This window comes from Antrostomus carolinensis, unplaced genomic scaffold (genome assembly GCF_000700745.2).
Source record: "Antrostomus carolinensis isolate BGI_N321 unplaced genomic scaffold, ASM70074v2 scaffold13761, whole genome shotgun sequence".
Lineage (NCBI taxonomy): Eukaryota > Metazoa > Chordata > Aves > Caprimulgiformes > Caprimulgidae > Antrostomus > Antrostomus carolinensis.
Window position 1 is genome coordinate 18,599 of NW_010296381.1, and position 16,046 is coordinate 34,644.

At 38.8% G+C, this 16,046-nt stretch overlaps 1 protein-coding gene across 1 annotated transcript in view; it reads right to left on the reverse strand.

The window, feature by feature from the left end:
• MAP3K5 (mitogen-activated protein kinase kinase kinase 5) overlaps positions 1-15,821 on the reverse strand; it is a gene marked incomplete at both ends in the record, with an annotated part of 34,149 nt that extends 18,328 nt beyond the window's left edge. Inside the window, 4 exons of the mRNA XM_010178277.1 lie at positions 3,995-4,102; positions 7,488-7,641; positions 9,771-9,930; positions 15,709-15,821. Of these exons, the coding sequence (XP_010176579.1) occupies positions 3,995-4,102; positions 7,488-7,641; positions 9,771-9,930; positions 15,709-15,821 (535 nt within the window). The remainder of the gene's footprint in view (positions 1-3,994; positions 4,103-7,487; positions 7,642-9,770; positions 9,931-15,708) is intronic.
• Positions 15,822-16,046: the final 225 nt, after the last annotated feature.

Sequence of the window (16,046 nt, forward strand, 5' to 3'; positions counted from 1 at the left end):
CCCATTCCCTGCCCCTGTGCCACTGCGTGGGGAAGGTAGAGAAATTGGAAGCAAAGTTATTTGAGCCCGGGAAGAAGGGAGGGGTGGGGGAAGGTGCTGTAAGATGTGGTTTTTATGTCTCAGTGCGCTACTCAGATGAATGGCAATGAATTAAATTGATTTTTCTTCCCCGAGTTGAGTCTGTTTTGCCCGTGACCATAACTGGTGAGTGACCCGTTCCTGTCCTTCATCCTAATCCTGTGTCCCCTTTGTTGAAACTCCCATCACATCTCACTGGGTAAGGGGAGTCAGTGCAGGACTGCATGGTCCTACTGTGGGTCAAACCACCAAAGCATGCAAAAAAGCCTATCAGAAGGGCTGCAAGTATAGCCTGGTCTGGGTGCTGAACTTGGGCTCATGTGTGACCCTCTGGAAAGTGGGTTAAAAAATTCCACCTCCAAGAATAACAAAAACCTGCTCTGCATGCTCAAAGTCCTAGTGTGTGGGAAGACAAGGCAGAGAGAGCTACAAGCAGGAAGCCTGCCACTGGACAGCAAAGCAGGAAATGCTTGAAAAGTAGGAGGAATTACTCAGGGAAGGAGCAAATCTGAAGGCCAAGTGTCTGCAGAAAGAGAAAGGAGACTATTGCCCTAGGAATCCAGAAGAAAGCAGTAAGAGCTGCTGGACTAATAAACAAAGCTAGAAGAAAGAAGCCACCCTATGAAAACACAAAGTGCCAAGCCTCACTTATTTTCAGATCTTTAAAATTTACATCTGTCATATTCAGCAGAACTGAGTTCTCTCTGTAGACAGTCATATTGCTCTATGTTTATGTGCTAATAAAACACTACTGTAGGAAACAGAAGCCTTTTGTATCTTCTAATGAAAACATTCTCCTTTCAGGAAAAGGTGGAACTACACCACCTCAAAGTCCTGGCAACCTTGGGATCCCACCACAATAAGCAACACATTTGAAGAACCTCTGCTTTCTAGAGCTGAATTCAATTGGGCATTTTAGTGACCTGAGCAATTAAAAGGCACAGAAACATTTCTTGCTGAGAGAGAGGTAATTTATAGCATAAGGGCACTGTGTCAAATACAAACATCATCAAATGTATTCCAAAAGAAGACAAGAAACCATGTAGTTTATAAAACATTTCATGAATAGTGAAATATACAGATGTCAGAACAGATACACTGCCAGAAGAGTTGCACAATGTGAAATTATTCTCACAGCTATAACAGCTTTCTATAAGGCTTCCTACATCAATTTTCTCCTCTTCTGTAATTCTTTCCTTCCTGCTCAAATCACATTAAAGGTTGTGATGCTAACATAAAATGCCTAAACACAATGTACCAACAATACAAATAATAATCTTTCTTGAAGTGCAAGCTTTACACTATTATAAAGTATAAAGCAGTAATTCCAGTATTTCTTCAATGTAAAATGGGGGGAAGGGTTTCTCCAGTTAGGTACAGGGACAGGAGAATAGCCTGATATTAAGAAAAGGTGTGATTGCATCTTGAAGTGGAGGTACTAACTGATGCTACTACGAAGTGTCTGTGAAACTACTATTTGAGTTGCCTGGTTCTCTTATATGAAGAAATATCATCAACTCAATCCCTCTGCTAATAAGGGTGAATCTGCACTTTTACTCCTCCCTCCATATACAAACCCTGCCACTTTCCAATTTTCCATGCTTGGAAACTCTCTTCAGAGCTTAGCTATTGGTACTTGTCCAATACTTGTCCCACTATTGGGAAAAATCTAAATAAGTTAAAATATACAACTTGACATGCAGAAATGCTCAAGGAGCATAACAAGAAGTATAAGTATTGTGGCTTTTACCTGTCATCTGTATGCAACTAATCTCTCACAGATTCATATATATTTTATTTACCACACAAAGTTCTCAGGCAACGAAATAATATAAAAGTTATGTCCCTCATGATCTTGCCAAGTTTTGAATACATTGGAGTAAATATATCAGGAGTGCTATCCAAATTCAGCATCTGTTCTTTGGTTAGGCAAAAAAATACCAACCACCCAAAACAAAACTCAAAATGGATTCAGAAGCCAACGCGAAACAGAGACAGGCTGTTCTATTTCGAACTTCCAAACAGCAGCGCTGCATTCCTCTAACCCCATGCGGAAAGGGCTGCTAAAATTAGGGAACTGCAAGGCAAAGGTACTGTGCATTCTACAAAACATAGCGCTATCTGACTTTTATAAGCATTTGTTTATGTTAAGCTTGGTATTATTAAAGATAATGTTAAGATATGCTGCTAAAAAAGCCATGGAAAAGGCCATTATTTATCCTGGTATTGACTATCATTTGCCTATTTAGTACAAAATTGCCAGCTGCAGGCTCCACTGAGTTCCGGTCTGGGTTTGAAACAGCTCTTTTATTTCATCAGCAGTATTCTGCTCCAGGCTCTTCTAGAGGTACAGTGGCATTCTCAAACCACTTTCCAGCACAAATGGTCATCTGTGGAACCTACACTAGTACTCAGACAGAGCCTGATCGTTTTATGCAAAACATTACGTGGCAGGAGCATCTGCAACAGAGGTAAACAGGACTCAATAGTCCAGAAAATTTCCTCTAGTCCTGTTCCTTCTTATACTATAGATAAGCCACTTAACAGAACAGAAAGAATTGTTTGGAGGTGAACTACATACACGCAAAAAAAAAAAGCCTACAAAAACCCCCAAAATTATGCATGTACAAGTAGTTTCTAAATAGACTAAATTCTAAGTACAGAAATACTTTCAAGAACAGATTATTTTAAAATAGCAAGATTTACTCTGTAGTACTGACAAATCATTATTTACTGTGTGATAAATTTTGTTTTTGCCCAAGAATTGCATAAGTTAATGTTTTATATTATTCTCAGAGGCTGATCCTACTTGGAAAAAAATCAGAATAAACCACAAATAAACAAAAATTCATTGGTCTAGGCAAACATTTCAGCTTTTGCTCCACATATGTTATTTCAGCCACTGTCCATTTACATTTTCTCATAAACTCACAACAAAAATTCTAAGCAGTACAGCCTCACATATTCTGCATGCAAAAATGTTTCTCCTTTAACAGACTACAAGTATGAAAGCTGAAGGATGACTTAACTGAAAAATAGGTCTTCACTGTCCTATCCTGCAGGCAAACAAAGTGCTGCCACTGAAGAATGAAGTTCTTACAAACTGCACTATCTCCAGTGTTGTGCCTCCAGCTGACTCAGCCTCCATTCATTCTTATTTACTCCCCCCTGTGATCCTATCCTTTTCTGAGGTCCTACAACATCCTCCCCGTCTTCACTCTTACCAATATTTTCCTTCCTAAGCATCCCAGAATGCGATAACCATGCTAGGTTTTCCTCCTCCTTTGCATCTCCAGATTTTCTAAGCTCCTTTCCAAACAGGTCTGGCTATCTCACACCTTGACATATGGACTTCCCAGCTTTTTCAATTTCTAGACCTTCTGATCATCTATCTGTCCTTCTTCCAAATATTTCTTTGGCTTTTGATTGATTCTGCTCATATTTTAAGACATCAGTCTCTATTACTTTCACAGTATTTACCACAGCTGACAAGCAATACTGCAAATACAGGAAGAAGATAGTTCTGTTTGTGTAAGTAATTTTATGCTTCATTATTTGTATGATGACAATATATTGTAAATTACTTATGAAAATTTAACCAAAAAACCTGTTGTATATTACACACTGGCTTAAAACAATCTGTAAGAAGATGCAAGTTATTTTAAAAAATGATGGAGACAAAAGATCCACTGAACAACAGGACAAACTTAAAGAAAAAATTAAGAATGCTATATTAAAAAAAAAAAAAAAAGCATGGCAATATATGTCCACAGCACCTTCTTGCATGTTCCTAAAAACTTTTCTTCTTTGCAGAACCCATCACTAGATGTAACTGTTCACATGCTATATGCCTTATGTGCCATGCACGCTGTTAAATTGTGAAAAGGTTACAACTACAGAAAACATCATGGTATACCTTGTCATCAGGCAACACATGCCAGATAGATACAGTCTTCTCCTCAGCTTCACTGTTGATGGAGAGATACGAGGGCTGATAGATTTTTGTTGGTTCTAATATTAAAACCTTGTAGAAAAAATAGTTTAAGAGTTAGTACAAAAAATGTAGAACTTTAAAAAGTATTAAAAACTGTTAAAACTATTTCTGTAGTCATATCATAGCAGGAAAAACAAGGGAAACAGAACGAAAGGTAAAACTTTAGGTACTGGCTTAGTTTAGTATGGCTTACAGTAATTTAAGATTTTTTTTTTTTTTAAAGCCAATTTTAATTTTGTTCTTTTTTTATGCAAGGCTATTATGTGTCAATTGGTAGCAAATATCATAAATTTCCAAATTATTTCTCTGACAACTATCAGATTTTGAAATTGTTCTGTCACAAGTAATTTTCTTGCAATGCCATTCAGGAACATTCATCTCCCACGTGCAGATGGTATACCTTTATCATCTTTTGGTAGGAGCACATTTGGGTAAATAAAAATAAACCACATCAACCTAGAGCTAGACTGAACTGCTTTTGATTTAGATCACTGTGAACTGTAGTCACCACGATTTTCTCAAAAGCAGCAAGCAGTGCTGCAGAGGCTGACAGCTAAAGATTACAGAAAATTTCCTGGAATAAGTGAAACAAAAACTAGAGCCATCATATAAAAGAGATAGGATGCAATGCAGCAAGATTTAGTCTAACATAACTACTTTGTAAATTAAGTCAGCAACTCTGAAATTACTTCCAGACCTTTGAAGCTTCCAGAATGCTTTAAAGGAAAAAGTCAACCAAGTTTGGCTATTTGAGAAATGTGGTTTCTCATTAGAACTATCTATTTTAGATTTTCAGTGGTTAAAACTAGATGTCTAAAACACTAAACCTATATCGCCTGTGTCAAAGGTTTTCTCATTCTGCAGAATTTAAAGCATTGTTATTAATTCAAGAAAAAACTACTCTCCCACTGCAGCATGAACAGGAAGATTTTTAGCCTTCAGTGTCTAGCTGAAAGACATTTATAAATAGGACTAAGTTAAAGATGGTTAACAAAGTGATAATCTCCTTCCTTTCTTCTGACCTTTCCTCTCCAATAAAAACTCCAGTCCAACTTCATCTTCAAAATATCCAAGATACAGAATTTCTCATTTGAAAATTTTTGGAGTAGAAAGAATTGCTTTAGGAAATAAGGATCGACTGGGACACCTTGATCTACTTAAAAAAACCCCAAAACATAAACACCTAAGCAGAAAGTCTTGGAAAGAGCCATGGCTGAAGAGTCAAATCTAAGCTATGTCACCTCCTACAGAGTCAATGAGCACGCAGACACACTGGAAGAAGTGCAAAGCCAAATTCCGAGAAGTACCTAGGCATTTAACTCTGTAAATGATGACCGGTGGGATTTCAAATGTGTTGTTTGGCATCTCCAGACATTTATAATTTCTACATCTGGTTTAGATCATTTCACAAATTGGGGTCTTTAGCCCATAGCAAGTTACTCACACGCTATGTCATTTCTTCCTCTAAAGACTGAAAAGAGGATGATGGCACTGATGCTACCAGATAAAAAAAAGCAACTGACAGCTAGGCTAGTATTGATGGCCAGCGAAGTCCTTAAGTTCAAGCACTGAGAACAATTCATAACACAGAAATCTGCAAAAAACTTATTTTAAAATAAATTATTCACAAGAATCTGGGAGGGGAGGGAAAAGTAAGTTAGTATATTTCATTTTGTTGACTTGCTGAATGATGTAACTGTTCTTCTGAATAGGCACAATTAGAATTTTTGTATTATGAGAGATAGAATCATAGATTGGTTTGGTTGGAAGGGACCTTAAAGATCATCTAGTTCCAACCCCACAGCCATGAGCAGGGACACCTTCCACTAGGCCAGGTTGCTCAAAACCTCATCCAACCTGGCCTTGAACACTTCCAGGGAGAGGGCATCCACAGCTTCTCTGGGCAACCTGTTCCAGTGTGTCAGCACCCTCACAGTCAAGAATTTCTTCCTAATGTCTAATCTAAACCTTCCCTCTTCCCATTTAGAGCCATTACCCTTCTATCACTCCCTGCCCTTGACAGAAGTCCCTCCCCAGCCTTTCTGTAGGTACTGAAAGGCTGCTAGAAAATCTCCCCAAAGCCTCTCCAGGCTGAACAGCCCCAACTCTCTCAGCCTGTCCTCAGAGGAGAGGTGCTCCAGGTCTCTGATCATCCTTGTGGCCCTCCTCTGGACTTGTTCTAACAAGTCCATGTCTTTCTTGTGTCTGCAACACCAGAATAGTCTCCTGTACAACACAAACTATGTGGTCACTGGGTTTATCTTCTGGTTCATGCTATCACAATGACCAGTTTCAGCTTATCTCTTAATAAAAATCAAAACCATTTAACTTGGACAGTTTAATAAGGCAGAGCCTATTTTAAGTATCTAATTGAACCATTTCATCATCAAAAATCTAAAAGAAAGACAGCCTTGTCTTCTACAAAAACCAGAGGATTAAAAATATTTGTTTTGCCTCTGTGCAAAACTTTATGCCCATTCTCCTTGGAGAAGAACCAGACTCCCTAGAGAGTCTCACGTTGCTTTCAGTTTACTGCTTCAAGCTGTTGCTGTTCAACACGAGAGGCTTCCTTATGGCTTATTATACCATCTACACACGGAAGTCAGAAGAACTGTACAGAACAACCAGTATGCACTTCAAGTATCTGGGAGACAATAGCAACTGCTATTTAAAACAAAAAGCTGTATTTGCTAATGGTTAGCTAAAAGGAATACTCAAGATATTACTTCCCGTACACCCACAGTTAATATGTACAGGGAACAAAGATCTTTTTACAGTATACATTCAGGACACTGTGCAACACCACAGTATCTAATAAAAATTTTCAGCAAAGTGTTTAAGAAATCAAAACAGTGTGTGTGATCACCTATTCTCTGATCAGCTTTTGGAGACACACATATCCCAACTCTTATAGCGCAATGTCGTTGAAACACCTTGTCTAGTAGCTGCAACAATAGATTTCTAACTGCCTGGGCTGAATTTTAACCTCTAAGAGCACAGACTTAATTAGCAGTAAGATATGCAAAGCCTGCTAAGCTAGAAAGAGACTGAAATTAAATACCTGTTCTTCAAAACATAGTATAATTAATATGGTATCACCTGGAATACACTGCTAAAGTCTGCTTTAGAAGTACACTCATTGGCAGCAAACACTAAATAGCAAAGTTCTGTCTTGATTGTTTTCCTCATTACTTTCATATGGAATACACTGTGCAATCCCATTGTAGCCAAGTGCAATCAATTAAAATCAATCTAATACACAGGTCAAATACATTTCTTCTGGACAAGCAGTTTATTGTCTGGCAACCTAAAACCAACAGTGTTTTGTGCTCGTTTCCTTCATGTCACAATTTTTTAAAAGAAAAACAAAACCAAAAATCACAAAAACCAAAACAACAACAAAATAACCACTTACTGGAAATCGAACTACAGACACATCTGTCTTTGTGGCTTCAACAAGGAAGTCCATCCAGAAGTCCACAAGTTCCTGTTTGGCTGTATGTTGTTCTGGAGTCAGTTTCTTAAAATGCTGATATATCAAAATAGTCTCTACAATAGACTTCAGGTACCTGTGATCATCCAAGCATACATAGATAGTAAAATTAATATAGTTTGCAAATAATAGTGTCTCCACCTTTAACCACAACTAAAGCATTCACCATTGCAACACCAAGGCAGCCAGTAAGATTTTGATTCTCTAGGATTGTTTTTAATAATAGCAATTCCGCATTTTGAACTGGAAATGTAGCTGCCTAAAATACCAATGAGTTCTGGGACACTCCTTCCTGCATATATTCCTGATCCCAGATACCATCTCCTGTCCTAAGTCACGAAAGCTTAATGAAATAACTAAGTCCTCTACCTATGGACCAAACTGAGTCCATGTCAAACTTGTTTCAGTAGTGACCAACCTCAAATAAAAACTCATGTGAAAAGTCCACTAGTTTAACTTTCTACACTGTTCTGTCTTCCACATTGTATCTGCTTTGGCAGTTGTTTAACACCGATTTCTAAAACATGACACTTCTGGAATGGATTATGCTACAAAGACAACAGCTACGCTAAGCGGCCTTTTGGCATTGCTAGGGAAGGACAAGAGCAGTGCTGAATGTCTCCCCTAAATGCAGTTCATCCCTCTCTCTGCTGTTCTACTTACTGGGGCCAATTTCTGGGGCTCCTCATAACATTGCTTTCTCTTGGCATTTTTGAAAGAAGTTGTAAACAACCTTACACATTTTTTATGAATACTAAAGCAATGAGACAAGCATGCTTAAAGAGGATTTATCACAGTTATCACCCTACCACAATTAGATTATTAATGGAAACTCTGTTTCCAGGATTATGACAAGAAGATATAACATAAACTCAGAAGGCCTTTTGGGAACAGTTCCATAGCTGTGCATTTTCCAATCATCCTTCTCAGGTGATGGGGATATCCAGCTTAAGGTACTGTATCTACTCCCTTTTGCACCAAATGGGCACTACTCAACAGCAGGCAACAGACTGGGAAGGAATTGCTCACAGGAGGAATCCTTCCTGAAGCACAAATGAGTGTGTTGTATTTTCAGAGTTAAATCCACAGATTTAAACCCCAAAGGCACTGGAACATAAAATCCTGACAACCAGGCATTCATAAACTCCAGAAAACTCTACCAGGAGACTTCCACAGAGTTGCTATCCAGCTTTTCAGTAAAACATGCACATAGTGAAAATGGAAAACCTTGCAGATAGTAATACACTGTAAACAGATTTATAAAACATTTGGTCAGAAAATTAGAGTTCTTAGTTTTGACAGTTTCCTATGTTATGTTGATATAGGAGTTTAACATTTCCATATTGTAGCACACATATATACACTATTCTCTGATCAGCTTTTGGAGACACTTTCTAGCCTTTATAAAAAGACAAAAATACATAGGCTGTGACATATGCACTTTTTCAGTTGGCAGAGTGACAACTTTTTTAGTCAGAAAGGAGTCTTGGTTCTCCTCAGCTAACAGGATCCCAGCCTTTGATGAGCAGGTGACTGGTTTTTACTTGCCGCCTACATCCAGAGCAGAACAGGTGCCAGGAGCCTGCTGTCAGAGCACACATCTCGGCCTTTGCATAACAGATATTGAGCCTACAGGGTTTTCTTTAACCCTAGATTTATAGCCTTTCTGTTAATTGGACTTTCATCTGCATTCTTCTTCATCATAATGAGATGCAACTTGCACCATACAGCTCATTTATGTTCAAGTTCCTGAATCAGCTGGTATGTGCAATAACCATCACAGTATTCCAAGGTATATCCATACCTCTCTAGCCAAGTTGTCTGCATTCCCAAAAACTTTCAGGTAGTTATGGCTAAACCCACACGCCACTACCACTGCTCTTCAGCAATCTAACCACTGAAGTACGATGCCTACAGGCAACTCCTTTCCCCCTTGCCTACAGAAGAGCCTGGAGCCAATGGTGAATCCACTCTTCTCAGACATCAAATTAGAGATTCATATCAAATCTATTCCTGAATAAGGGCAAAAGGGGAAGAGAGTCCCTTGTCTGGGTAAAAGTGCAGTGAAACAAAACACAAACAGCAAAATCGGTTAAAAAACCAAAACCAATCTCCCATCAGCTAAATACAATACCAAATGTGAAAGCTGAAGGAGTTCAGTGTTTTAATATACAGCAATGTACGTGATCTTGTTTATCACCTTACCATGCTGGTGCCTTTAGCTTAAACAGCTTTTCTGAAGCCTGGATCACTCTTATATGGTCATTAGCCAACATACTGGCCCCCAAGAAAGATCCCACTTCCCAATAGCTCTGCAGTTTCTCCAAGCTCCCCTTTTTACCAAGTAGGCTGCTGATCTTTACTCCTGTAGTAAAAAGAATAACAGGTCATAGGAATGTATTAATGCAGTTTTAAAATAACCATTTCCTTGATCTGAAATCTATTAATTGCTTAAATTACTGTAGTCCCTCCACTTCAGTGAAGTAAGATGGAAATCATACTTACCAGTTAATGTTATATACCTTCTAAACACCCTAAGTGGCAGCAAATTTTTTTTCCCCCTCCCCCTCTTCCTAAAGCCTTCTCAAGAAAGGAACTTTAAGACATCACTGTCAGGACAAGGCCACAGTCAGATTACCTATGTTCTTGCATGGACCTCATCTGTAAAGGTAAATTGGGGCCTTAGGCTACACAACATAGCTGTAAAAACTTAACAGATGCTGAATAAGGCACCTATTATGTTTTTTTCTGCTTTGTTTTATTGACTTACAAGCCCCAAGACCCAAACTTACCTTTATAGACAAGGTCCCATGCAGAAGGAACAGATGATCCACTGAGCTTCTTCCAGCAGTGATGTTCTTTTAATTGCAGCAAATCCTACCCCAATGAAAGACATCTATTAATATTCATAAGTCCCTCAGCAACTCAACACTATGGAGAGCCTCAGGTTTTATTTTGACTTGCTATGTTTTCTGAGAATTACAGATTTCCCTGTGGCCTTCAGGATGATTTTCAGTTCACATAAGCTGCTACATATTTATAGCTAACATGAGATAATGCTACACCATCCCTTGCAAATAAAACAATTTGCAGCTTACAAGACCAGCCTCTTCAGCACCACAGTCTTTTATTCACTTTTCCCACACTACTCCACTATGACAGTTTCCCTCCCACATCACCTTCCCTTGTCCTTGATATTAAGGCTGAGGATTCACAAGAAATTTCAATGCAACTATTGATTTTTATTTTTACCTTAGCCTTCCTTAAGTAGATAGCTGACTAAACTTCACACTGGAAGCAGCAATAAGTCTTATGAAAATCAATATCGTTACATTAGCTACATTTCAGTCTACAAAATTCACCTTGTTTTCATTGTTCACATTTTTCTGTTATCAACATCAGACAGTAAAAGTTTTTAAAATGTAAAATTGTATTCAAGTGTTCTGTAGACTATTTCACATCCATATTTCACACTGTGCTCTCTTACTAACAAGAAATTGTCATGTTTGAGTAACATATAGAACAAAATGATACTTAAATCATAAAAAGTTTATTTGTTTGCTTCTTGGGTAAGAAGTTTCTTTGGTTATTCATTAAGAGGGGAAAAAAGCAATAGATTTTACAAAATATATCAAAACTAAGACATGATGCAACATACAACACCTTCATCAACTCCACAACATACAGCAGTGATCATGTCTATATATATCAACTCTGCAAGGCTTTAAGCCAGGGTGCTATATATATATATATATGTATATATATATGCACACTGTCAAGAGACCACTTGAGGATGTACACGTACACTTGTCAGTGCAGGACAGGAAGGACAAATTTGTTTTAAATGCGCTCAACTTCAGTTGGGTTCTAGAAACCAAAACCTACACACTATTCACACAACACAGTAAACAGAAAAAAAATCAATCTCCCTCAGGACCCCAGAGTAACAGTACCCAGCAACATCCTCAAAGGCTGAAGGACTTAGAATGTCTAAAACATTCGCATGCACATCACAGCAACACACAAGAGCAGATCGACACCTACTAAATTCCACAGGCTTTGAATGTGACCTCATCACAATGGAAGTAAGGAATTGGTATCCCAAGGATTCAGGAATCATTTTGGATGGGTATACCTTTGCTGGGAGGAAGAGGAAAGGGAGCAATTTAGCTGTGCAGAGGGCCTTCACTGAGTACCGTGTGATGGCACGCACCATTGCGGTGACCGCTGACAAGCCATCACTGACTACTTGGCACAGCGAGTAGCAGCACTGGTCTCTGGTTCACAGGCCAGAGACTCTGCCATGCTTCACTGCACCTACAGGAACCCACCCATCACAACCCTCCAGTGCTCCAGACATGGGAACAGAGCCAAAGCAAGGTACAAACTGACTGTGTGGTTTTGATGAAAAGCACAACTCATATGGGGAGGGACTGGAATTACTGGCATAGCAGGGAGAAGTGTTTGTTAGGAGGGTAAGACTGGTGACAGCAAGGATTTTTGAGTCCCAGCTCACAGAATAAGGGAGAGCTATAGGAAGATGGTGAGAGAAAGGATGGCTGTGTAGCAGCAATGATATCTGAGGACACCACTAGAATGCAGACTGGATGAATAGGAAGTTTTATCCAAGTATTCTGTGAAGTGGACCCTATTACTTTAAAGAAGACAGCATCAGCCTCTCATCATTTTTTTGTGAGAAAGATGAGGTACTCTGTGCTAAAACTCACTCCAGCTTGCTGACCTTACTCTACAAAGCTCATCTACAAACTTACTTATCCCTTAAAGGCAAGCTGGAAATGCAGTTGCAGCGTGGAGAGAGCAGGAATAGGTTCAAAAGACTATAACTCTAGTTTATAGAGGTAGGTTTTTTAATTTTGTTTTGTTTTCCAGTAAGTTTGGTCTGGTTTTAGGGGTAGGGGGAACAAAAAACCTTTCTATGCAGACATGAAAAGTGAACATCTTCATAAATTTCACTCAAGAGTTTATGGTCTCCTTGTAAAATTTATCTTCTCTAGTTTATTTTGATTTAACCTTTTTAAAAAGTTTAAGAGTATAAGAAAAGTATAAGACAATCTCTCCTTCCATGATAAACTTGGCAGTTGCAGGGGGAGGAGGAAAAAAAAAGTAGCAACTGAATTCCAGTATATTTTATTAAAAATATTTTGCCTTAAAAATAAATAAGCCAAAATAGAGGAACCATTAATGCCAGAAAATCCATTGTTTTTATAACACCAAGAATATACCCACAGTTTGTGAAGAAAATAAAATACAGTAAGTAGATATTACCAGTTAAATATTACTATGAAGGCTTTATAAATAAACTGCTTTCCTTGCTCAAATATTGACAGAACAATTCATGTTACAGGATCCTTTATGTGTCAAAGTTGCACAGCCTGCAGAGTTCATTACTGTACATGCAAAGCACTGCATTTCTGTTTTGGTCTCAAAGTTCTGCAATTCTGTACAGTTAAGAAAGCAATACTTTTCAGAAAATAGAAGGAGGATTTTCATGTGATCCTTTAGTTGTGAACTATTCTCTGACAAGGAGAGGTAGGAACTTTTAGACGGCAAATTTTCTGATCTGATGCAGATTGGTAAAAATTATCTTGGATACTGGACTTAGTTTTACTGAAGTTATTACCTTATTGCCAGTGTAATCAGATACATCTGATTTGCATCTTCTAGTTACAGCATCATGCATCCTCTGAAGTGCTGTTAGGGATCATATCCTTCTTTAGCCTTTTTCAACCTACCAATATAATTCCCATATAACCTGGACTGTGCTTCAACCAGCTTGCTCTTGCCTCTCTCCTCATCTCCACCAGAAGACAGACTTTGTCTAATTTTTATGGTCTACAGATAATGCTGCAGGTGGACACCAAACTGAAAGCACTGCCAGGCAAATCTAGTACTAACACCATGGTCTTGTACAGATCTAAACAAGAGGTGATATCAAAACAGTGACACACATGTAAGAGATTCTTGGGACAGGAAAGAAAAGCAAAACATTTTCCCACACAACCTCTGTGGTTTTGCATTTTTGTTTAAAACATTAATGTTAGTCCAAGACAAAGAAAACACTGAATTATCCTCAGAATCTAGCACAACTCAAGCCAGCTGACAAACCTCACTGTACTGTACAAAGACAAATGTAAGGTCTTTCCCCTATAAAAACATAATCCAGGAGTGCAGCACAGTCTGAGATGCAGCTCTGTGGAAAGGGACCTGGTGGTCCTGGTGAACAAGAAGATCAATATGAGTGAACAGTGTGCTGCTGCAGCAAAGAAAGCCAACAGGATGCTGGGTTCCATCAACAAGGGCATCACCAGCAGAGATAAAGAAGTCATTATTCCACTCTGCTCTGCACTTGTCAGGCCACACCTGGAACACTGTTCAGTTTTGGTGCCTGCTATACAAAAAGAAAAAAAAAAGTGGACAGGCTGAAGAGGGTCCAGAGAAGGGCCATGAAGATGATCAAAGGACTGGGAAGCCTACCATATGAGGAAAGGCTGAGAGAAGTGGGTTTGCTCAGTCTTGAGAAAAGAAGGCAGAGGTGAGACCTCATCATCATGTTCCAGTATTTAAAGGTGGGTACATAGAAGATGGAGACTCCCTTCTCACATGGAAAAGATTAGGGGTAATGGGAAAACATTACCCCTGCAGAGATTCCAATTGGACACAAGAGGAAAATTTTCCACAACGAGAACCATCAGCCATTGAAATAATCTCCCCAGGGAAGTGGTGGATTCTCCAACATTGAACATTTTTAATATTTGGCTGGACAGGGTGCTGGGCCATCTTGTCCAGACTGTGCTTTTGCCATGAAAGGCTAGATCAGATGATCCTTGAGGTCCCTTCCAACCTGGTTTTCTATGAACAGTGACCATAGTCTTATTAAAAAAATAAAATTAAAAAAAAAAAAATCAATGACCAATGACACACATAGAGTCTATATTTTATATATATATGTATATACATATACACATATATATATTTGAAAACTTGTTTCAAAATAGATAAGTCAGCCTGAAGCTTAAAGCAATTTGACAATATTTCCCATAACAAAATAAGAAATATGCTGTGGAGTGAAGAACACTGTTTCTGTCTCACTTGATAACCTCCTTGGGAGACAGAAGGATAAAAAAAGACTATACAGTAAGTCAAGAATTATATCAATGAATGAAGAAGAATGCCAGTTGCAAAGGATATGTTACTGCATATGACAACATTCAGTGCTTTCTCCCATACCTTCCCTGAAAGTATTACTGACTAATCTTGACCTTGCATTCTCTTCAAGTCCAGCAAAATCACAAACAAAATCACAAAGCAAATGGGACACCTTGATTCTTCTTTCTTGAGCAAGAATTTTTCTTATGGTTAGAATCATGAGACATTAGACCAGGTTGCCCAGGGAAGTTGTGAATGTCCCATCATTAGAAGTGTTCAAGGTCAGGTTGAGCAACCTGATCTAGCGAGCGATGTCCCTACCTCCCCATGGCAGGTAGGTTGGACTAGATGGTCTTTAAAAGGTCCCTTCCAACCCAAACCACTCTGTGATTCCGGAGTGGAATCTAGTGGAAGGTGTCCCTGCTGATGACAGGGGGTTGGAACTAGATGATAGTTAAGGTCCCTTCCAACCCTAACCACTCCATGATTCTATGAATACAGACATTCAGGAAACCTCAAAGAAAGCATTGGAAGAGAAACATTCTTCTCTCAGCCCATCCCAAGCTCAAGTCAAGTGCATTTTCCCCACTCTTAGGATGGACTTTTTGTCCATATTCCCCGCAGTTCTACAGAGAGTTTTGTTGGTTTGTTTGTTTTAAAGAATGCTAGCTGGAACTGGATTTCCCCCTCAGGTGTTCCCATTTCACACAAATGATGCCATTGCAAAGAAGGGCTGTCAGTTTTCACTAAGCTCTGTTAACCAGTTAAGACCTTGACATTGGAACCAGATCTTCATGATAGCACTCACTTGTGATCAGGTGGGATCAGTGGTGGTAGGGGAGACCAACTTAAATGTTCACATGCTCACTATCAAAGCATTCGTATACAACCATCAGATTTTTTCCCCTATGACAGTGGGTGGTGTCATACATTCACTAAAATGCAATGTCACTGTGAATTTGCAAGCTATAATTACCAACTTTCCGCAGCTCAAAAGAAGTATCAAAGCAATGTCCAGCTGCCAGGAGGAGTACTGCATAATTAATTCCTGACTGTAATGTTGGCTCTGACTCAAACGCCTTCTTGAACCTAGAAAAAACAAACATACAAGTTTACCTTCTAAATAATGTGATCTAATAGGGATATAATTTTAATTTTAGGTAATTTAAGTGTTTATCTTCTGTTTACACAGCAAGAATCCATGGAAGCAAAAATATTTTACTGTTTTCACACATGCTTTGTGGTTATTTTTAGGAGTCTTATTTATTCATCCTCCTCCCATTTCCTTTCCCCTCACACAACAAGCATAGGCCC